This window comes from Monodon monoceros, unplaced genomic scaffold, assembly GCF_005190385.1.
Source record: "Monodon monoceros isolate NGI ecotype Baffin Bay Population unplaced genomic scaffold, NGI_Narwhal_1 Super_Scaffold_9, whole genome shotgun sequence".
In the NCBI taxonomy this organism is placed as follows: Eukaryota; Metazoa; Chordata; class Mammalia; order Artiodactyla; family Monodontidae; genus Monodon; species Monodon monoceros.
The window spans coordinates 21,577,374-21,600,458 of NW_021703786.1; the positions used below are offsets into that span (position 1 = coordinate 21,577,374).

At 44.4% G+C, this 23,085-nt stretch overlaps 1 protein-coding gene across 2 annotated transcripts in view; it reads left to right on the forward strand.

Annotated features, from left to right (window-relative positions):
* The window catches only part of MYL4 (myosin light chain 4), a 29,935-nt gene that overhangs the window by 1,801 nt on the left and 5,049 nt on the right, over window positions 1–23,085 (forward strand). Inside the window, exons 1-3 of one of the 2 annotated variants that reach the window (XM_029212098.1) lie at window positions 14,655–14,805; window positions 16,620–16,904; window positions 19,966–19,993. In XM_029212098.1, the coding sequence (XP_029067931.1) occupies window positions 16,782–16,904; window positions 19,966–19,993 (151 nt within the window). In that variant the 5' untranslated portion in view covers window positions 14,655–14,805; window positions 16,620–16,781. Of the gene's footprint in view, window positions 1–14,654; window positions 14,806–16,619; window positions 16,905–19,965; window positions 19,994–23,085 lie in introns of those variants that run through there. The other variant, XM_029212099.1, reaches the window with a different exon arrangement.

A 23,085-nucleotide genomic window follows, 5' to 3' on the forward strand; every position in this document is an offset into this window, starting at 1 on the left:
AGTAGTCTAATCCTAGCTTCTTGACTTGGCAGCTGGCAACCAAGAAGGCAAAAACGGAAGCAGTGAGACCCCTTAAGGCCTAGGTCTGTAAGTCAAACCCCATCACTTCTTATTGGTCAGATTAAGACACAGGGCCAGCCTGTGTCTCAACAGGAGGAGATGGGAGGAATGGCAAAGTGACACTGCAAAAGGCATGTGCCATGGGAGGGATTGACCATCTTTGAGATGAGAGACTGGCAGTGGGAATGGAAAGACAGGGGTGGGTAAGCGATATTACTCTTAAAATGTGATGCTTTAACTGAACACAGCACTCCAGATTTAGTCAAATGAATTCAGAAGGCAATAGGACTATTGCTTTTACTATCTGGATGACTTCTATTAAAGTGGACTAAAGTTGTATGTGCATAACAGTCACATGACTGCCCATGCTAAGCTTTTGGTTATTTTACGCACATAGCGCTGTTTCACACAACATGCTGCCGTGTCTTGTACCTGCGCACTTGATTCTTGTAAATTTAAATGTAGGAACTCACAACACAGGATATATACAGATGATATTTTTTGTGTGAAAATGTGTGTCTAGGCTCAGCATTTAAAGACTCTGTGATGCTTAGCACTCTGGCTCTTAAGCTTAGAATTTGCCTAAAATTCACCCCTACCCCCTGCCCTTTTTTTCTTTTTTCTAATAAAGAGCATCTCTTTTCTGACCATTGTTCACTGGGCTAACACATCTGTTGCGGTTTTGTGCCCATTCAGACCCCATTGTTTGAAGTTGTGCTTTGATGGACTCTTTTAGAGCATTTTTACTTCCTTTTCTGTTTCTGATTGACCTACCTAAACTCACCGTCCAGCAACCACTTGAGCATCCTGCCATCACCCATTATCAACATATCTTTAGCTGGCAAGTGGAGTTAGGTTACAATAAGCATTATTCCAAACATGATAAATTATCCTTTTCCTTAGCCTGCCTCTTGGTCTGTTTCATATTCAATCAGATTTGGAAACCAGGGTTTAGGGAACTATTCAAGAAGCTAGACATGGTATCATTGGCAAGGTGCAGGCCCACTGGTATAGCCAGAGTAAGCTTACTCTTCTGAATTCCTTCAGTCCTCCTTATCTGTACGCTTCTCTTGTCCCTGTTGTGTGCTGCCTCTTATCCTCTTTGTACTACCTGACCGTGAAGCTTCCCCCCCCCATCTTCGCTCCTCTCTCTTCATCAAGTCACCCCCTTCCTTTGGCATCTCTGATCACACAGTCTCCTGGTTTTCCTCCTACTGCTCTGTTCTTTATCAGTTTCCTTTACAGAACCCCTAACATTAGAATGCTTCAGGGGTCAGTTCTAGGCCTTCTCATCTTACACTTTCTTCTTAGGCAAACTCTTTCATTCTGATGGCCTCAATTTTTTATCTAAAATTGTTCCAAAATCTGTATCTCCAGCCAGACTCTTTTTAGAACTCCAGACCTAAATGCCTAGCTGTCAACTGGATGTCTCACAAATACTTTGTTCAGAATGGAACTCCTCGTTCCTCATACTTGAAATATTACCTTACTTGAAATATTACCTATCCCAGTTTCTCCATCGCCCAAACCTGAAACCACTCTCTTTTTTTAGCCCTAACTTCCAGTCTCAGAGCCCTACTAATTTTACCTCCTAAATAGACACCTTCATGTCTCTTGCTGCCTCAAGTCTCACCTACCTCCAAAAACAAGTTTAATCATGTCAGGACCCCTCTCGCTAAGCCTCCCCACTGTTGACCTAAAACAAATAGACTGGGACTTCCCTGGTGGTGCAGTGGTTAAGAATCCGCCTGCCAATGCAGGGGACAGATTTGAGCCCTGGTCTGGGCAGATCCCACATGCCGTGGAGCAACTAAGCCCGTGCACCACAACTACTGAGCCTGAGCTCTAGAGCCCGCAAGCCACAGCTATTGAGCCCACGTGCCACAATTACTGAAGCCGATGCACCTAGAGCCTGCACTCCGCAACGAGAAGCCACCTCAATGAGAAGCCCGCGAACCGCAACAAAGAGTAGCCCCCGCTCTCTGCAACTAGAGAAAGCCCGCGCACAGCTATGAAGACCCAACACAGCCAAAATATAAATAAATAAATAAAATTTTAAAAATTAAAAATAAAAAAACAGACTGCCAGTTATTTCTTCAGCAAAAAAATGTTTTTTGGGAGATCAGCAAAGTTCAATTCAGGATCTGCAACTATGGTGAGCCACATGAAAGTCCCCAGCAAAAATGGAGAAGAACTCTTTTATAGAGGGGAAAAGGAAGTCAGGAGGGCTATAGTAAACAAAAAGTCCATGGCTCTTCCTTGGCTGAGTTGTGACAGTCTCTCATTGGCTGAGCTCTTGCCAGGAAAGAAGAGGAAGTCTTACTTCTTCCTGTTGGACTCTGCTATTGCTCTCACGCCCTCTTCTGGTCTCCCAATTCCATTTTAATTGAAGTTTCAGTTTATTAACTTTTTACATGCTCCAATTTAGGATTTCCCATTGTTCTCAGGATATAGTCCAAACCCTTTAACTAGTCTTACAAGGCTGTCCAAGGTCTAGTCTCCGCCTCCTCATTTAGCCTTAAGTCGCCTGTCTCCCTCTTATACTATATATTCCAGTGAAGGGGATCAGAAAATGCCACTTTGGCATGAGGATTATTTTGAACTGAAAGCAATTAAGACAGCAAACATAAATCTTTTTGCCCTCCCCCTATCTGCCTAAAAGCATGACATAAATTCCCCTTTGTGAAGGTGTATCCCCTCCCCTCTCCTGTAAAAGGAGCAGGAAAACAACCATTATCACTGGAGACAGAGGATTGGCACTGAGCTGGGTCCACACCAAAAACCCTTACTAAAATAACCTTTATCTTCCATTCATTTCCCCATCTATTTACCTTTCCACAATTTACCACCCCTAGAGGCCCAAACCCTGTTTCTTTGTCTTGTTACTTCTCCACAAATATATTGCCCTTTGCTAAGATGATAGGTAGGCCCCAAATTCTAACCACCTCTTTGAGTCACTTATCACTGAATTCACCCATGTGTATGCATGTTGCATGTGTAAATAAAATGTTGATTTTTTTTTTTTTTTTTTTTTGCGGTACGCGGACCTCTCATTGTTGTGGTCTCTCCCGTTGCGGAGCACAGGCTCCGGACCCGCAGGCTCTGCGGGCCATGGCTCACAGGCCCAGCCGCTCTGCGGCATGTGGGATCTTCCCGGACCAGGGCACGAACCCGTGTCCCCTGCATCAGCAGGCGGACTCTCAATCACTGCGCCACCAGGGAAGCTCTAAAACGTTGTTTTTTAAAATTCTGTTAACCCGTCTTTTGTCAGTTTAATCTGCAGGGCCCCAGACCCTGAAAATAAGAGGATAGAGGGAAAAGGTTTTTTTCTCTCCCCTACACCAGCTACATGGAACTTCTTGACCCACTTTCTTGCCCCAGTCTTTGTATATACTGCTCTCTCTGTCCAGAACGCTCTAATTCCACTCTTCACTTGGCTATCTCTGCCCATCCTCCAAATATACTTCTTTAGATTTTTTCTGATGTATTGCAACACAGGGATAGGTTGCCTAACCCTGCTACTGCTCGAGTGCTAACATACTTGTCATTATTCTTATTGCCCTTTACTGTGATTACTTCCTATCTAGCCCATAAGCTCCATGATAGAAGCCTTGTTTGCCTGTTGCAGGGTGTATTCTCCACCTTTAGTACAGTATCTGGTACAGGCATACCCTGCAGATACTGTGAGTTGTATTCAAGACCATCACAATAAAGCAAATAGCAAAACACAGCAAGTCACACGAATTTTTTGTCTTCCCAGTGCTTATAAAAGTTATGTTTATAGTGTACTGTAGTCTATTAAGTGTGCAATAGTATTATGTCTAAAAAAATGTACATACCTTAATTTAAAAATACTTCAGCAAGTAATAGTAGTAACATCAAAGATCACTGGACACAGATCACCATAACAAATATAATAATAATGAAAAAGTTTGAAATATTGTGAGAATTACCAAAATGTGACACAGAGACACAAAGTGAGCAAATGCTGTTGGAAAAATAGTGCCAATAGATTTGCTTGATGCAGCGTTACCCACAACCTTCAATTTGTAGAAGGTTACAAAGCAAAATGTAATCAAACAAGATATGCCTGTACATGATGGGTATTCATTCTTATTTGTTTAATGGATGAATAGAATAAACTCATTCTGTTCCTATTATTATTTAAAAAAAATTTTATTGGGGTATAGTTGCTTTACAGTGTTGTGTTAGTTTTTGCTGTACAACAAAGTGAATCAGTTATATATATACAGATCCATATCTGTATCTATATCTATATATAGATATCCACTCTTTTTTTAGATTTCCTTCCCATTTAGGTCACCACAGAGCATTGAGTAGAGTTCCCTGTGCTCTACCTGTTCCTATTATTGTTTTTTGTTTATTGATTGATGTTATATACTGAATATTTGTGTCCCTCTCCCCTCTCAATTCATATGTTGAAGCCCTAACCCCCAGTGTGGCTGTATTTGCTGATGGAGCCTCTAAGGTTAATGAGATCATAAGGGTGGAGCCCTGATCCAACAGGATTAGTGTCCTTATAAGAAGAGACACCAGAGAGCTCACTCTCTTTCTCTACTGCCCTCCCTTGTGCATGCACATCACCATGGAAATGTCATATGAGGGCATGATGAGAAGGCAGTCAACTACAAGATAGGAAGAGAGCTCTTACCAGAAACCAAATTTGCTAGCATCTTGATCATTAACTTCTAGCCTACAAACTATGAGAAAATAAATTTCTGTTGTTTAAGGCACCCAGTCTGTGGTATTTTGTTAGAGCATCCTGAGCAGACTAATACAATTGGTTATTCTATTTATGTCTTGTCTCGCTAAGGGAAGGCCAAGGCTTATATTTCTCCATATTGTTATTTGAAAAGCCTTACATATTTAGTAGATGTTTAAAAAATATTGACTGAGTGATTAAAGTGTAAGCCTTGACAAATATTACTTCTTCTTCCTAAAGTACTTTTCCCTTTCTCTTTAACTGGTTAAATTCTACTCATCCTTCAGGCCTCAGCCTTAATATCACCTCCTCAGAATATTCCGTGTGCTACCTAATCTAAATTATTAGCTTCATCCTATCTTTTTCTCTTTTTATAAAATTGAAGTATAGTTGATTTACAATATTGCATTAGTTTCAGGTGTACAGCAAAGAGATTCAGATATGTATATCTATATTTATATATCTATATCTATCTATTTATCTATCTGTATAAGAATCTTTCCAGATTCTTTTTTTTAACTGTTTCTTTTTTATATATATAAATTTATTTATTTTATTTATTTATTTTTGGCTGCATTGGGCCTTCATTGCTGTGCGTAGGCTTTCTCTAGTTGTGGTGAGCGGGGGCTACTCTTCGTTGTGGTATGCGGTCTTCTCACTGCGGTGGCTTCTCTTGTTGCAGAGCCTGGGCTCTAGGCGTGCGGGCTACAGTAGCTGTGGCTCGCAGGCTTTAGAGCTCAGGCTCAGTAGTTGTGGTGCACGGGCATAGTTACTCCTCAGCATGTGGGATCTTCCTGGACCAGGGCTTGGACCTGTGTCCCCTGCATTGGCAGGTGGATTCTTAACCACTGTGCCACCAGGGAAGCCCTTTCCAGATTCTTTTCCATCGTAGGTTATTGTAAGGTAATGAATATAGTTCCCTGTGCTATACAGTAAATTCTTGTTGTTTGTCTATTTTATATATAGTAGTGTGTATCTGTTAATCCCATACTCCTAATTTATCCCTTCCCTCCCCTTTCACTTTTGATAACCATAAGTTTGTTTTCTACACCTTGTGAGTCTGTTTCTATTTTGTAAATAAATTCATCTGTATTATTTTTTAGATTCCACATATAAGTGATATCATATAATATTTGTCTCTCTGTGTTACTTCACTTAGTATCCTCTAGGTCCATCCATGTTGCTGCAAATGGTAATATTTCATTCTTTTTTATGGCCAAGTAATATTCCTTTATATATATTATATATATATACATATACACACTCATCTGTTGATGGACACTTAAGTAGGGTCCATGTCTTGGCTATTGTAAATAGTGCTGCTATGAACACTGGGGTGCATGTATCTTTTCGAATTAGCTCCATCCTATTGTTCTCTCTCACAGAGTCGTCATTCTTTTCCTTCATAGTATGTATGGTAATTTTAATTATATTTGTTTACTGTAAGTTCCTTGAAGGCAGGGACTTTGAGTCTCCATGATATTGCCACCACCTAGCACAGTGCCCTGTACAAATATGAAGAGATATTAAAATATTATAAATCTATAAACATTTTTGGAATATCTGATGATTGAATGATTTGACCACTTAACTTACCTCTTATTGGTCATAACTTGATGCTTTTTTGACTCCCCCTCTGTGGACCCAGAGAACATGCTGGCCTTGCCTACACGTCCTTGAGGGATTTAAAGTCTAGGCAGTGTCTGAAGTGTTGGGGCCAATCAGAAGATGCATCTTGGCTAGGAGGGCTATGCAGGCTCAAAGGGAAAGAGATCAACGGTAAGCAAATTAGCTTGTTTGGAGCGGAGGCTGTATAAACTTGGTTGAAATGATGGTGTTGGGGACAGTGGATAAGCTTTGGGTTCCAGGCTGATGACTTTAGACTGATAAAATAGACCAAGGGAGCTGCTGCTGGTGATTGAGCTGGGGAATGACCTCATGAGAATGGAATGTGAGAAAGATTATGCTAACAGCTGAGGATTGTGTGAATTGGGGGAGAGAGTAGGGACCAGGAATGCAGCAGAGAGGCTGCTAGGGAGTCTAGGCAGCTCTGAATTTCTATTATGATAGGATCCTAGATGGTTGAATCTGAAAAAAAGATGGAAAATGGAAATGGTTCTGAATTACTCATTTATAGGGAGAAATATTCTTATCCAATTCCTTCTCCTGAGGGCATTAAGATTCTAACCGGAAGGCAGCTTGGTGACTATAGACTTCAAACCAAAAGAGCTAATTGAATGATCTTACTGGCTATTATCTACTTTTCCTCAGAAGGGACATATATGTCTGACTGCTAGAGAAAAAATATCTGTATCATTTGGAGAGGACACCAACCAAATAATAGATTCTTTATTTCTCCCTTTTCTAGTTTCTAGAGAGACTTTCATTGTTCTCTAAATAAATTGCACAACAATGGATTAAACACAGACTTGATTTATTCCAGTCTTGAGTATACACCATAGTGGTCTTAAATAGACTTTGTTATTATTCTTGGTTTGTTTTTGTGTCACAAATATTTGATTTGGGAGATAGGTGATAAGCTAGCTTTAAAACGTACTGAGTTTGAAGTGCCTCAGGTGAGAAATGTCCAAAGGTCAATTGAAAATGTGAAACTTGAACAATTTAAGAAAGAGGCTGGCACTGGAGATATAGATTTTTCAGGTAGAACTAAATGCTTTCTTTTTGGGATTATGTTATACCTTGTAAAACCTTTGTGAGACTATTTATCATTATATTAAAACTCTGTTTATATATCTGCATCCTCCACACCAGAGAGTGAGCTCCTTGGGGCCAGCGGAGGCCTCTCACTCATCTTAGTAAACGTACCTGCACACTGTGTGTGCTCATTAGGTGTTAGTCGAATGAGTGAATGAGAGTAATGTAGATAAAGGAGATAAAGGAGAGGAGGGTCAGTGACATCTTTGGTGTTGTAAGTACAGCAGAGAAGGCCTAGAGATATCTAAGACCACAGATCTAGCCACAGACAAGTTACCAATGGAGTGTTACGGAGGAAATCAGAATTCAAGAAGTAAAAGAAGAAGCTGGTGGAAAGGGAAACCGAGAAAAGAGAATCATCTCTAGCATTGAAAGCACATCCCCAAATGCTGAGAACAAGTGCCTGCTAGGAGTTTGAATCACCTCCTCCTTACTGAGAGCCATCCATGCTGTAGGCACCAGGCCAGCTCTTTCATTGATGCCTTCTTGCTTCCATTCTCCCTTGGGTGCCAGACCTCTCCCAGAGGGAACCCCTATCAGCAATTCCAGCTCCCACTGTCGCCTTAGTGTCCTGGGTTCTTGTCCCAGGTCTGCCATGACTCACAGTGTGACCTTGGGCAAGTCACCCCCTTTTCTCTGGGTCTCTAAAGCCCCTTGCAGCTGTCAGGATGTCTGGGAGAATGCAGTTTGGATGACTGGTGAGGATTCCAACTTGCTCTCTGCTGCTTTTCATCTGTAAATCGCTTTGCCAAACACCAGCTGTCCTGCGCTCTGTTTTCGGTCCTCAGGCGGACTCTAACCCACCTGTCGTTGGGCCCCTGCAGCATCCTCCTCCCACAGTTCAGTTCGCAGATATGTCACCAGGCGGCACTGCCTTGATCTCAGCACAGAAAATAGCTTCAACCATTTAGGCTGACTGTTGAGTGATGAGGCCAAGCATATGTAGCACTCTCCACCTGAACTAAAACAGCCAAGGAAACGAAGTTTGAGGACATGATTTAAGTGCTCTGAGAGCTGGTGCTACCATGGTCCTTGAAATTTTGATTTTAGACACCTTTCTACTTCTTTTCTGCCTTTACCTTGGGTGCTCTGGGCCTTAAGGGTCTCAGACTTCAGGTGACTCATTGCTTTTTTCCTCCTTCCTTGGTGGCAAGGAATCTTAGATACAGAGGACTGGGTTAATCACTCTACTTGATTTATAGCCTTCTTTCATCAATGGTTCATGCAAGTCCTCTCTTGTTTAATTGTTTATTTATTCCCTTTTATCTCATTACCCTTCCCATCTAAACAACGCTCAACATTACATTAGGCAACCATCAGATATTTTTAATGTGTATTTCTTTTGTTTGTATGTGTTCTTTTGTGTGTGTGTGTGTTTTCTTTTGTATGTGTTCTTGAATAACAGGTAATGTTTCTAGTATGCATGTATTTTAAGATTTTTAATATATTTTATTCCACCTAGTGTACCCAAAATGTTATTTCAAGATGTAATCAATAAAAAATTACTAATGAGATATATTACATTCTGTTTTTTATTTGGTCCTAAGTCTTCAAAATCCAGTGTGTGTTTTACTCTTATAGCATTATCTCAATTTGAATGCTAAATTTTCATCATAAATATTTGATCTGTATTTAGATTTCATAAAATTCACAGTTGAAAAGTAGATTCATGTACATGAGTTGTTCCAAACATACTTTAAAATTTTCCAGTAACTGAATCAAATACCAAAAAATCATTTTCTTTTAATATTTGCATCCAAATTGAAAAAATTGCTTCATTTTATTTATTTATTTTTTTAACATCTTTATTGGGGTATAATTGCTTTACAATGGTGTGTTAGTTTCTGCTTTATAACAAAGCGAATCAGTTATACATATACTTATGTTCCCATATCTCTTCCCTCTTGCGTCTCCCTCCCTCCCACCCTCCCTCCCTATCCCACCCTCCCTCCCTATCCCACCCCTCCAGGCAGTCACAAAGCACCGAGCTGATATCCCTGTGCTATAAATTGCTTCATTGATTTGACTTTGAAGCAAAAGCATGTCAGTTTCACAACTATGTGCAAGTTAAGTAAATTTACCAATTCTTGTGTCAATCAGAATTATTAACATGAAATTCAAAGAGATATTGCGTAAATTGGAAAGCAACTCTAAGATTTATTAACACCAGCAAAACATTTAAACTTTTTTGTCATTTTTGCAGCCAATTTACATAGGACTGTTGATTACAATTAAAATATCCTGTGTGTTTATGTTAGAAAAATGTGTATTGATTTGCATTATGAGAAGTTTCAATTTTACCATAAATTCTTGTTCCTATCTAGCTAAGTGGCAAATAAGCGTTTTCTTTCCTTGGAGCTTCAATTTTAGCTTGTTCATATACAATACGATATCAGTGAGATTGTATGCATATATTTTTAATTTATAGAAATATTATCGTGGCTTATACCTCATTCAATTTCTTACTTATCACTATGTTTCTTCTGTGTATGCATCTAATCCTTTGCTTTTAACTGCTACACACTCTTTCATGGTGCATGGTGCATCTTACCCAGGCATTCACAGTGATGGAGACCCAGATTGCTTCCAACTCCTGCTACCACAAATCATGCTGCAGACGTCCTGTTCATGTACCTTATGAATTCATGTGAGATTTCTTTCAGATGTATACTTAGCTTGATTGCCCTTCTAAATCATAAAGCAGTACTCCTTCTATCCCGCATATTTCTTAGCTTTTCTATTTTTTTTTTTTTTTTTTTTTTTTGCGGTACGCGGGCCTCTCACTGTTGTGGCCTCTCCCGTTGCGGAGCACAGGCTCCGGATGCGCAGGCTCAGCGGCCATGGCTCCCGGGCAAAGCCGCTCCGTGGCATGTGGGATCTTCCCGGACCGGGGCACAAACCCGCGTCCCCTGCATCGGCAGGTGGACTCTTAACCACTGCGCCACCAGGGAAGCCCAGCTTTTCTATTTTTCCTTTATTATTATTATTTTTTGGTTGCATCAGGTCTTAGTTGCAGCATGAGGGGTCTTTGTTGAGGCGTGCAGGATCTTTCGTTGTGGTGCGGGCTCTTCACTGTGGCACGCGGGCTTCTCTCTAGTTGTGCCATGTGGGGTTTTTTTCTCTCTCTAGTTGTGGTGTGAGGGCTCCAGAGTGCACGGGCTCTCTCGTTTGCAGCACGTGGGCTCTCTTGTTGAGGAGCACGAGCTCAGTAGTTGTGGCACACGGTATTAGTTGCCCCGTGGCATGTGGGATCTTAGTTCCCCGACTGGGGATCGAACACATGTCCCCTGCATTGGAAGGCAAATTCTTTACCACTGGACCACCAGGGAAGTCCCAGCTTTTCTACGTCTTTCTTTTTTCCTTCTGGGAGACATTCTCTCTTTTGTCTTTCAATTCCCTAATATGTTTCCCAGCTGTGTCCAGTTTGCTACTTTTCATATCTATTGTGTGCTCTATTTTAGTTATTTTTATACCTAACATATTGCTTGTTTTACTAAAGTTGTTTTTCTTATTTCAACTATTTCTTTTTTAAATTTATTTATTTATTTTTGGCTGCATTGGGTCTTCGTTGCTGTGCACGGGCTTTCTCTAGTTGTGGCGAGTGCGGACTACTCTTCGTTGCAGTGCAGAGGCTTCTCATTGGGGTGGCTTCTCTTGCTGCGGAGCACAGGCTCTAAGTGCGTGGGCTTCAGTAGTTGTGGCACACGGGCTCAGTAGTTGTGGCTCGTGGGCTCCAGAGTGCAGGCTCAGCAGTTGTGGCGCTCGGGCTTAGTTGCTCCGTGGCATGTGGGATCTTCCCGGACCAGGGATCGAACCCATGTTTGGCAGGCGGACCCTCAACCACTGCGCCACCAGAGAAGTCCCTCTTATTTCAACTATTATAATTTTCTATATGTGATGTTTCTGTTTGGTTCTTCTTTATGTTTTCTTGTTCTGGTGTCGTATTAGTAATATGTTCATTTCTTTAAGCATGTTTATTAAGCTACTTTTAAAATCTTGGTCTATCTGTTGTCATCTTTCTACTTAAGGTACAATCTGTAATCAAGTGGGTTGTATCCATCTGAATTAGTTGTGTTCCTCACCTGTCTTGTTATTTGGCCCATGGGCACATAGGTTGCTCTGTTCAACAATGTGTACCAGTGCCATTTAGCTCAGGGGGTGAGGGTCAGGGGTTAATGAGCCGTAAGACTGAGAACCTCAAGCACCAAAACTCCCAAGTCAGTCAGACCCAACCTCACTAAATAACTCCTCATGTCAAGGCTTCACCTTTTGCCCCCACCTCCCAAGGGAGAAGCAACCTTAGGGGAAGTACTTCTTAGATTGCAGTTCTCCTGCTATGAGAGTTTAGGGGGCGAGGAGGGGAAACAACTGTCCGAAGTTCAGTTTCCCCTCCTATTATTTATTGGATCCTCACAAGCACAGTGCGTCTTCAGTGCCCTGATTACTCTTACCAGCACCTGGATCAGCGGTTTGAGTCATGAAGGTGATGGCACATCACTGTTTGTTCTAAGACACTGGTGGAGGAAAAGACAGATGAGAACCCTAGAGATCCTCTTCTTTTTTTATCATTCCACAGCCATGCCTGGCCACCTCCTGCCGTAAACCAAAGCCACCCCTTTACCACACACCACACCAGTTCAAAACAGGGCCCCCCTTCACCCAAGGGATATCTCACAGTTTTCTTCATTTCTTGGTGTTTTCTGTTTATAATTCTTTCGTAGTTGCCCTTGGGAGAGGGAGCAGCAGTCACACTGGTTCAGTCAAGCTTAAGGATTTTGAGTACTTGCTTTGTGCTAGACACTACTCTAAGTGTAGCGTCTGTATTAACTCATTTAATCCTTACAATCACCCTGTGAGGTTATATTAGCAGCCCCATTTTACAGATGGGAAAACTGAGACAGAAAGAAGTTTAACTAGCTTGCCTAACGGACAAATCAATCAGGACTCTAACCCAGAACTCTTAACTCCTGAGTGGGCCCTCTTAACCTCTGCCTTGCGGCAGAGCCTGATTTACCCAGTGTCCTCTACAGAGACATATAAATGTAGTGTTGGCCAGGGCTTTGCCCCATGATGTCTAGCTTATGAGGCACTGTCTGGAAGAGGTGGGGGGAGGTGACAAGAACAAAGCATTAACAGCCAGGCACGCTGTCAGCATCGTTTGATCCCAGGCAGGCAGGACACAGGCCCTACATGGTTAGAGGTGAAGGGAGGAGGATGCGTGAGTGTGTGGAAGCCCAGCCCGAAGGAGGGCTGATGTCAGTTCTCTTCTGTGCGTTTGTCCAGATTTGACATGGGTGTAAGCTGACTGGTGTGAAATTCTGTTCTGCGTTTTCCATCTACTGAGTGTGAGGTTTTTCCAGTGGCAGCATTCAAGTGGCTGGAGCAGCTCTGGCTGGGGACCACTCGATGCCTCCCCAGAGGCAGTAGTTAGGCTACCAGTACCTGCTACTATGCTTCCCTCTTTACACTTCTGCCTCTTCCTTCTGTCTCTCTTCCTTTCCTTTGCTCTGATTGGTCAACCCTACCCTAGGTCCTGTGAAGGGTACTCTAGGTGGATGAAATTGCAAGGTGAAAGTCAGTGGCCGTGAAGCAGAATGAGGACCAGAAGAAAGTGAAAACTCTGACTCCAGTTCTTGGGGGTCTCATGAACTGTGGGCATCATGGGTTTTAGTATAACAAGGCTAGTGTCAGGTATCTTGATTCTCGACACAGCTCCTTCTGGGAAACCACAGCTCCCCTCTAGTAGCTTCTGAAGTGCCAGCCACTTTTTTAGCTGGGGCTGCTTAAAGAGAATCAGAAACTGATTTGAGGAGCATCTCCTCCCCCACTGAGGTTTCAGGCAGCCAGGTTCCTCGTCTGAGTGTCGCTGACAGGCAGGCTGCCGGGCCCCAGGGACCAGTTACATGCTTTCTGAGCCACAAATATTTCACACTGTGGGTACCCAGCTGCTGCCCATCCCCTCCCCCATTCCCTTCCACCTCTTTCTCCTTCCTAAACCCACACCTTACAATCAAGTTATCCACGGCCAGCTTCCTCGTCCCTCCCTCCTGTGGGCCCCTCTCCTGGTGTTCCTTCCAGGAAACCTGAGACACCAGAGCACACCTCTAGCTTCCTCTGGCTCAGAAAACAAAGTGAAATTGACAGCTATGATTGTTTCCTATATGCCAGAGATGGTCTGTGGTGTCTAACTCACATTACTTCATACAAATCTCACAACAACTTGAGAAGGACATGTGTGCTGTTAAAGGTCCTGAGGGTCCTGCGCCCAAGATTTAGACATGGCAAAACCAGGATTCAGACCTATGCTTGTCTGCCTCTGAAGTCCACACTCTTTCCATGTTTTCAGATCCTCCAGCCCCATTCTGCCTCGCAGTTTTCTAACCTCAGAGCTCTGCTCCCCAGCAGTCTGGGTATTTTGTTTCGCTTTAGAATTAAAAAAAAAAAAAAAAAAAAAAAAAGAGGAGAAAGAAGAAAGAAAGAAAAAGAAAAGAAAGGAAAAGACAGAGTTACAGCTGCCTGTCTTTTGGGGATCATATTTCGTTATAGAATGATTAGAATACCTTGTTTTTCTATTCAACATCTCATTCACTGGTTGTTTTTGAACTTTTAAATCATGGAACTATTTCCTAAGAAATGACCATGAGACCTCCAGTATATAAAACACCTAGGAGTGGTGCTGTTTGAAGTGGCAGGGGATGGGAGAGCCCCAAGACCTGGCCCCTCTGTGTCCCTGACAGCCAGAAGCAAGCTAAGGAAGCCTTAAGTGTCTGTTGAACACATTGAAAGCTCCTGACTATCTCTCACTTTAGAGATGAGGAAGCTGGGGCCCAGAGAGCAGAAGCGGCTTGACATTCAGGACTAGTAGTGTCTGGCTCTTGCAGCTTCTGGCCTGCAGCTCTCTACAGTGTGGGTATCTCTGCACCTAGTCCAGGAAGGGGATGCGGGTGGGGGTAGAGAAAGAGGAGAGGCTGGGCTTCCTCTTTCCTCCTTCCTCATCACCAACAAACTGAGCTCCCAAGCCCCTTGGGGAAGGAGGTAGTCAGGGAGAGAACAGCCGGGGAATACTGAAGGGTGCAAGCAGAGGCACGAGGGAGCACGGAACGAGGAGGAGTCGGAAGGAAGAGAAGGCTGGAGAGGGGAAGCGGGGAGGGGAAAAGAGCGAAGGAGCTGCCGGACCAGCCCAGGACCGGGACTGGCCTAGGGTTTGCTTCCTGGTCTTGCTCTAGGGTCCCCTTGGGCAAGACCTGCCCCCCTTTCCTGCCTCAGTTTTCCTTGAAGGCTTCTCTGCTCACTGGCGGTGAGAGCACGTGCAGGATACAGGAGGGGCAGGGTGGTGTAGGAGCACCGCACACAAGCAGCCGGGCTTAGCTGGCGCAGCTCCGCCTGTGAAGAACTGAATGTCGCCGTAGCTCCGAAGTCTCCTGGGCCTTAGATTCCTCACCTGTCACACCAGACGGGATGAGACGATCTCTAAGGGCCCTTTTGGCTCTACAAGATGTGGGACCTGGAGCCTGTGCTTAGGGAACCCAGAGAATGGGCAGATGTGGGCTCCAGGGCACCAGGCGTTATGTGGTCTAGCAATCTTGTTTTCTTTGTTTTTTTGTTTTTAATGTATATTTTTAAGTCTTTATTGACTTTGTTACAATATTGCTTCTGTTTTATGTTTTGTTTTTTTGGCTGCGAGGCATGTGGGATCTTAGTTCGCCCACCAGGGATGGAACCCTGCACTCCCTGCATTGGAAGGTGAAGTCTTAACCACTGGACAGCCAGGGAAGTCCCTAGCAATCTTGTTTTATGGGAGAGGAAACTGAACCTAGAAAGGCAAAGTGACTTTTCTGCTTCTCTCAGCTTTATTTCTCTTCGTCCTCTGAAATGTAGAGCCATACAATTCAGTTCAAAGCAATTCTGTGCAGTGGATAAGCTTTTTGTTGTTTTTCTGAACATTTTTTTTTGACTTTCAACTTTTTTTTTTAAAAAATAAAAACAGTACATGCTCGTTGTAAAGACTTCCGTTAATACAGGAAGTGAAAAAAGTAAAAACTGCAAATTGCTGTCATCCTCCTGTCCTTACCCTTTGAGTCCTTAGGGGTGTCTCCTGTTAACATTTTAGTGGTATTCATCCTGACCTATCTGACGAACCCACAAATATATATGTCCCCCCCCACAGGATTATAATATCAATGATTCAGGCACAAACTTTAGAATCAGACATACCTGGGTTCTAGTCCCAGTTTATAGCTAATTAGCTGAGTGGCCTTGTTACTTGACCAGTTTTAGTCTCAATCTCCTCATGTGTAAAATGGGAGTAATAATATCTACCTTATAGGACTGCAGTGAAGATTTAAGGAGATTTTGTATGAATGGCACTCAACTACCAGTGCCCGATACACAGTAAGTACTACACACACACACACACACACACACACACACACACAGGGGGCACAGAATGAGTTAGAGGTACAGTATATAAAAACGAGACCCAAGTTTCCTTACCTTCAGTCTCATCGACTTTCAGCCAACCTCTCTGCTTCTCACCCTGGCTCCACGGCACAAGTTATGTGCTCAATATTTGTTGAATGAATGATTGAAGTTGTGGGGTGGACCCAGGGATTTGAGGTCTGTGGAGTTCCCGGGGAGCCTGCTCTGGGAGATTCAGGGTTTTACCCGGTGGATTGGGAGGGTGTGGGACAGTGTGAGTTGGCCGGACCAGCTGTTGCTTCAGGGCGCCAGGCCAGAGAGTTGAACCTCAGGGCAGAGCTGAGGCCCCAGAGTGGCTCTCAGCTTAAAGGATCTTGGCTTAAAAGGAATGTGCAGTGGGCTGCCTCTGTTCAGAAGGGACTAAAAAAAGCCTCGCCCTCCCCTGGGCTTTGTGTCAGGGTTATCAACTGCTCAAGTCAGCTCATCTCTCTGGCTGGACTCTGGCATTTTTGAGAGGGTCTGTTTCCCTGGCCCCTCTGGGTGTCCACCGATTGGCAGGAAGGGGTCAGCCTGACCCACAGGTGGAGGTCGTGAGGAGTGTGAGGTGTGGGGGGAGGGGGAGGGGGAGGGGGCTGGTAGCCCCAAACCTGGTGACAATGCACAGTTGTCAGCTGTACCCTGCTGGTGTTTCTTCCTTTTATAGTCAGCAGCAGTTGCTCTTGCGATCACCCAGCCCCTCCGTGGGGGCTCCTGCCCAGGATAAAAAGGGCAGGAGGCAGCCCAGTCTCCCGTCTCATCTCCTGGGCGCCGCATCTCTCGATTCCTTCCTAGGTCCCACCTCTGTGGAAGAGCCCAACGAGACAACATGCCTCCCAAGAAGCCTGAGCCTAAGAAGGAAGCGCCCAAGGCAGCCTCAGCCCCAGCCCCGGCCTCGGCCCCACCTCCCGAGCCTCCCAAGGAACCTGCCTTTGATCCCAAGAGTGTAAAGGTAAGTGAGCCTCAGCCACTGGGATGGGGGTGGGGATGACATTCAGAACCCTCTTTGCCCTGGAGCTCAGAGATCTACTTCACGGGGGCTGGACCGGGGTGAGGGCTGCGGCATCCATCCCCCGCTCACGGTCCCATGGGGCGTGGAGCAGGTGTTGGGGCTGGTGACAGCTATTTTGGATTGCAGGCTTTTCCCCTCAAGAACAGGTTTCTGCTCTGTCTGAGGAAGCCCTGCTCTGTCATCCCAAATTTGCCCAGCAAAGTTAGGAATGGCAGGGCGGTACAACCAACCAACCGTCTAAACTTTCTTTAAGGCGCTGTGGGGACCACCACAGTGAAGTAAAAAAGACTGTGTGATATCTTATGGAGAACAGACACAGCATGATAACTTCCAGTGTAACTCGGAGTAGGTGATAGAAAGAGCGAGGGAGCACTGCTCTCTGGGTGCTGGGGTCTGGGAAAGGCTTCACATGCAAAGACTCTTGCACTGGGTGGGTGGTGAGAGCAGGGAGGCCCTAGATAAGATGAGAAGAGCCTGCTTCTCTCTCCTCTTCCCCACCCAGGTGGACCCCTCCTTCTGTGCCCTTAGCCTGAGCTCCTATCTGGAGCATGCAGTGGCCTAGCCTAGCCCAGGCCGAGACCCTCCCTCTATCCTGGTGTAGGAGCTGGGGCAGGCTCCCTCTGCCGCCGCAGCCCTATTCCCTCTCTGCTCCACCACGCTCTTCTCACCCTGAAAGGCTCCTCTCCTTGGAGCTGGTGTAGACCCAGCCTGTTGACTCAGTCATTTTAGGCCTCCCAGCTATCTGGCCCAGCTGCCTAAGGAATGGAACGGGGAGGGGATGAGCCAATTAAGGAGGGGGTCAGAGGCCTCTGGAGACTGAAGCAGTTTTAAGCTTTGGCACCAGAATGTAGGAGGTCAAGTGGCTACTGGTATGAAGGGCTATTAATAGCAGGTTGGGAGTGGTGGGCTGTTGGGTATATCAGCCTCAGGGCAGGGCTGGGGGTGGTGAGGAATCAGATCAAAATTAGAGCTCAGAACCTGATTCTGTGACAAAGAGGAAGAGAAACTAGCCCCCAGAGCTCTAACTGGATGACCCTCCCTGGCCCTCTCAGGATACTTCCTAGTACCCACAGCCCTGGGAGACCCTGCCACTGTGCCCAGAACCCTGGGGTCTATCTATGGTAGTCCCTATAAGGGGCGGAATTTAAGCAGAACTGGCTTGGCCAAGAGATGGGACACTCTGGGGAAACTGAGGCACAGGGTAAGACCTTGAAAGTGCCTGAAGGTTTTCTAGGTCATATATCGCTCCCTCTCTGGACAAAGCCTAGCAAGAAAAGCTGACAATCTCCCCCTTCAGGAAACCTGGATTTCTGATTTGTTCTGATAACGCACTGTTCCCGTGGGACAGCCTAGACCGGACAAGGGCTGCCTAGTGGTATCATCCGAGTTCCTTCTCTTTGGCCTATCACTTCCCTCCATCCACCCACCTTCCCCAGTTTCTCACATCTGGTTGCAATTCTCTTTTCCATGTCTGGATTTTCCAGTTCTGGGGGTTGTTGAAATTGCTTTAAAGTGGAAAAAAAAATTAGGTATTTTTCATGAAGACTATTTTCACTATTATTATACTTTACCCAGTTCCTTTGCTTAGAAGATTCTTTGCTCAAAAATAGAGCAAAAGTGGCTTCTCTGGTGGCGCAGTGGTTGGGAGTCCGCCTGCCGATGCAGGGGACATGGGTTCGTGCCCCGGTCCGGGAGGATCCCACATGCCGCGGAGCGGCTGGGCCCGTGAGCCATGGCCGCTGAGCCTGCACGTCCGGAGCCTGTGCTCCACAACGGGAGAGGCCACAACAGTGAGAGGCCCGCGTACCGCAAAAAAATAAATAAATAAAAACAAAGCAAAAGTAAACTTAAGCCCAATGTGTGTGGTTATGACCATATATTCAGATGTTATGTCGTTATACTAATTTCTCTTACACGTTTAGTCCTGGGGCTCAAATCATCGCAAAGTAAGGCAAACTGCACCGTTCCCCAGAGGGTTCCTTCAAAGCATCCTTTACCCCATTTAGGGGGTTTCTTTAACTTTCTGACCCATTCCCGGGTACAGCTAGCTCTCTTCCCAACACGGTGTAACCCCTCTCCTGCTCTCCTAGCTCGTTCCAGCCACCTCCAGTGGTCCTCATTAACGAGGTCAGCCTTGGATGGGCACAGAGCAGCAGAATCAGGACTGGGAATGGTGGCACACAGAGAAGATGCTCCAGGATTGGTTACCACCACCAGCGAAGAGGGGATTTGAGGGGGTGGTGGTGGTAGATAAGGACCATGAAGTAACATTCAAGATCCTAAGTTAAAATAATGACTAATGCTTGTTCATTGTCATTCATCTTCAGAGCCTTCCACCTTCTTCTTCTGTACTCAGATTTGAATTTAGGGGGGAAAACCCAAAATTTACTCCTCTCAACAAATATATTTTGAGTGCCTACTCTATGCCAGGCATTTTCTGGCAAATCCCCTGCCCTGCCAGGACCCTGGCTTCAAGGAATCACAGTACACATAAAGGCATGACAGGAAAACAGTTAGGAAGCATCCAGGGCCCGCCTGAGAGGGATGTGTGCGGAAGGAGGGGCTGGGATGGAGGGGGTGAGGGAAGGCTCTGTTGAAGGAGGTGGGTTGAAAGCCAGCATCAAGTAGAAAGGGGAGAGACTGAAGGGGTGGATGCGAAGGCTGTTTACAGCCCCGCTGGGACGGAATTTACATTCGACCCAAAGGAATTATAATAGGGAGTCAGTGTGGGTTCTAGAGTTATTCAGAGTGTTTCTCTTTCCCTCTCATTTGGAGCCATCACTTAACAAGTGGTGCTGAGAGAGCTCTGGAGGCTGCATTATTTGACAGCCTGTCAATTGCGGCCCAGGAGGCCGGTCTGTGTTTGACTCTCAGCCCGTAGTCTCCTTCCGTCCTCATCAGTGTCTGCTGGAGGTGACCCGATTGCTGCGGAAGCCGCTTCTGCTTCCTTTGGAAGGCCTTAGCAGTCCCAGCCCTCATTCCTCTGTGTTTCTCTCCACAGATAGACTTCACTGCTGACCAGATCGAAGGTGAGTACTAGCGACCCCACCTATCCCACCACACTCTCTCTGTTGCGCTTCCTGGGGAGGAGTTGTTGTCACCACCATAATAGTAATCATCACCATCACCACCCTCATAATCACCACCATCACAATCACCACCATCACTGTCACCACCATCACTGTCACCACCATCACAATCACCACCATCACTGTCACCATCACCATCGTCATCATTGCAAACCCGTATCTGAGTCCGGGCACACAAAGACGTGACTGGAAAACAGTTACGCAAAACAGCAAGTATAGGTGCGTTCTCTGCTCACTTTCACCTACTACGTGTTGTTACTTAAGCACTTTACGTGGATTAGTTTATTTAATTCTCACTGCAACCCTGTGAGGTAGGGACTATCACCACCCCACTTTACAGGTGATAAAACTGAGGCACAGAGAGTTTGGGTGGCTTGCCCAGTCTCACACAGACAGTTGGTGGTGGAGCCAGGATTCTAACTCAGGCAATCTGATTCCAGACTTGAGTTCTGAACTACCCTGCCAGACTGCCTGACTTTCCCTCCGCCCTATAATCTCCTATCCAAGATATTTAGAAGCCCTCATTTCTGGTTTGTTATTGGAAAGCCCTCCTCAGGTTACCAGCTCCCTCTCCCTGCATCCTGAATTCTGCCAAGATGCTCACCCACTAATGGTGGCAGGACCAGCGGTGACTTGAGGGTGCCTGAGTCCACCTGTGATCTCCATCAGCCCTTCTCCGTCTTTGATGAAGACAATTTGTTTTCTCAACTTAATATAAGTACTATTAAGTGTAGCTTCAAGACAAGCCTCGAGACCTCCCGCCCTCCAACTTAATTGTTGCCCCTCAGCCCTCTTCTGTAGGAGTCTGGTGTTTTGAGAATGAAATGTTTCATCAAGTGATATCTACTTTGCAGCTGGGATCCACCTTCATTGCAACTTATCCCTTTGTTTCCCCCACCAAATGCCTCCTGGACATAAAATCATAGGAATTGAAAGGGACCTTGAAAGGTCACCTGATTCAACCCCTTGATGTTAAGCACAGACTATATTTTAAAAATTAAACTAATCCATGAACATGGTAAAAAGAAAGAAAATTAAAAATATTTTCCCCTTGCTTTCCTCTCAGTATGATCCCCTGATCATACTGATCCCCTCTCCCCAAAACAATCATTGTTAATAGGTCTATGTATCCTTTGATTAAAAAATATATAATGTTATACCAGTATGTATGTGTAAAGTTTATACAAATTGAGTCATGTGGTGCATACTGTCCTGCATCTTTTACTTAATATACATTTGGGTTTAACAACGTATAACATAGTACGTATTATTTAATAATATATTTAAATATCTTTTTATATTTAACACCAACAGTTCTACCTCATTCTTTTAAACAGTTATATAGATTCTCACACATGGATGCATGTTTTAATCCGATCAGGCCCACATTGATAGACCTTCAGGTTGTTCCAGTTGGGGGAGATAATGCTTTCCTCAGGGGATCTTCCTAGCAATGAGTCAAAGGATATGTGCATTTTAATAGTTACTGCCAAGTTTCCCTCCAAAAAAGTGATGCCAGTTACCCACCAATAGGGCATGAGAGATGGCAGATGCATTTTGAAACAAGTGAACCGAGTCCAACTCCGTTTTTGCAATACCCTGTGGACAGTCACTTTCCATCAATAGTTTGGAGCACTGTGAAATTCTTAAAATAAATTTTAATGCATTTTAGTTAAATATATATATATACTCAGTGTATATGCAAACACAGTGGTACCCATGAGGACTAGAAAATCAACTAATGATAAAAAATTTTCATTTCCCAAATGGGAATCCTGGTCAAAGCCAACTGAGACAGCTGGTTGCCTCTTTTCTCTGTGAAGATATTCAGGGCTGGGGCCTAACTCATTCCAGCCTTTCATCCCTCTGACTTTGAAACATTGTTCCTTAGGTTGGACTGGAATTGTTTTTGCTTTAATTTTATTCCTATCTCTTCATTTGCTCTTTGGTGAAACTGAAGATGGTTTTCTCCTGTTTTGCTGGAAAAACATTATCTGCAACCAGGAGACTTTGAAATTAGCCCTAAATCTGCCACTATTGGCCATGAGACTTAGAGCAAGTCACTTCTTTAAACCTGGATTTTCTTATCTGCAAAGTGAGGGTATTTGGTTCTTTTCAATTCAGAAATTCTGCGACTCTATTCAGCATCTTCTAGATACCCTCCATCTATTTGAAGACAGTTATCAAATCCCTTCGTAGCTTTATGATCTCCAGGTGATATGGCTCCAATTTCTTTTATTTATTTATTTATTTTCTCATAGGAATTAGTTTCTAAGTCCTGACTTCCTTCTCTGGCCCATATTTCCATATCCTTCTGGAAAGGGATCACCACCATTGTTCACTGCTCTAGCAAGCAGCTCCCTACTACAGATCTTTCAGAAGTTTCTTCTGGGACAATGAACTTCATCTCTCATATACCTCGAGATCACACTGGCCTTGTTTTTCCTCCTAGTAGCTATCCTAGACTTCAGTGTTTGGTTTTTATGTGCATACCAGCCTTCCCAGCGGTCTGGAACATTAGCTGGTACAGCAGGCCTCTTCCTCCCCCTCCTCCTCCTCACTTGGTTTCCTTAATAGTTGGCTGGAAGTCACATCTGCAGTGGCCTATAAATGAGGATGATAATAGCTATAGCATAAAGTCTTTGTAAAGATGAATGGGATAATTCATGCAAAGTTACCAGCTCAGAGCCTGGCCCACAGTAAGTGCTCAAATCATAGGTCATTACTCCTGTTATTTCCCCCCTGTTCCATCCTTCTATTAAATATCGTTCTTCTTTTAAGTGGAGACTCCTACTTTTATTAAGTTTGCCCTCACTCTTCTGAATGAATGAGCAGATCAAAAGGTCTGAGTTCAGATTCAACTGCCATACTTATTGAACAATGTATTTGTGCCAGAAGCCATGCTAATTGCTTTAAAAGTTCAAAAAAAATTAAATTGTTCTAACAAAGCTGTGAGGTCAGTGCTATTCCTTTTGACAGAGGACAAAGTTCAGTGAGGTTATGTGACTTGGCCAAGATCACACAGTTAAGTG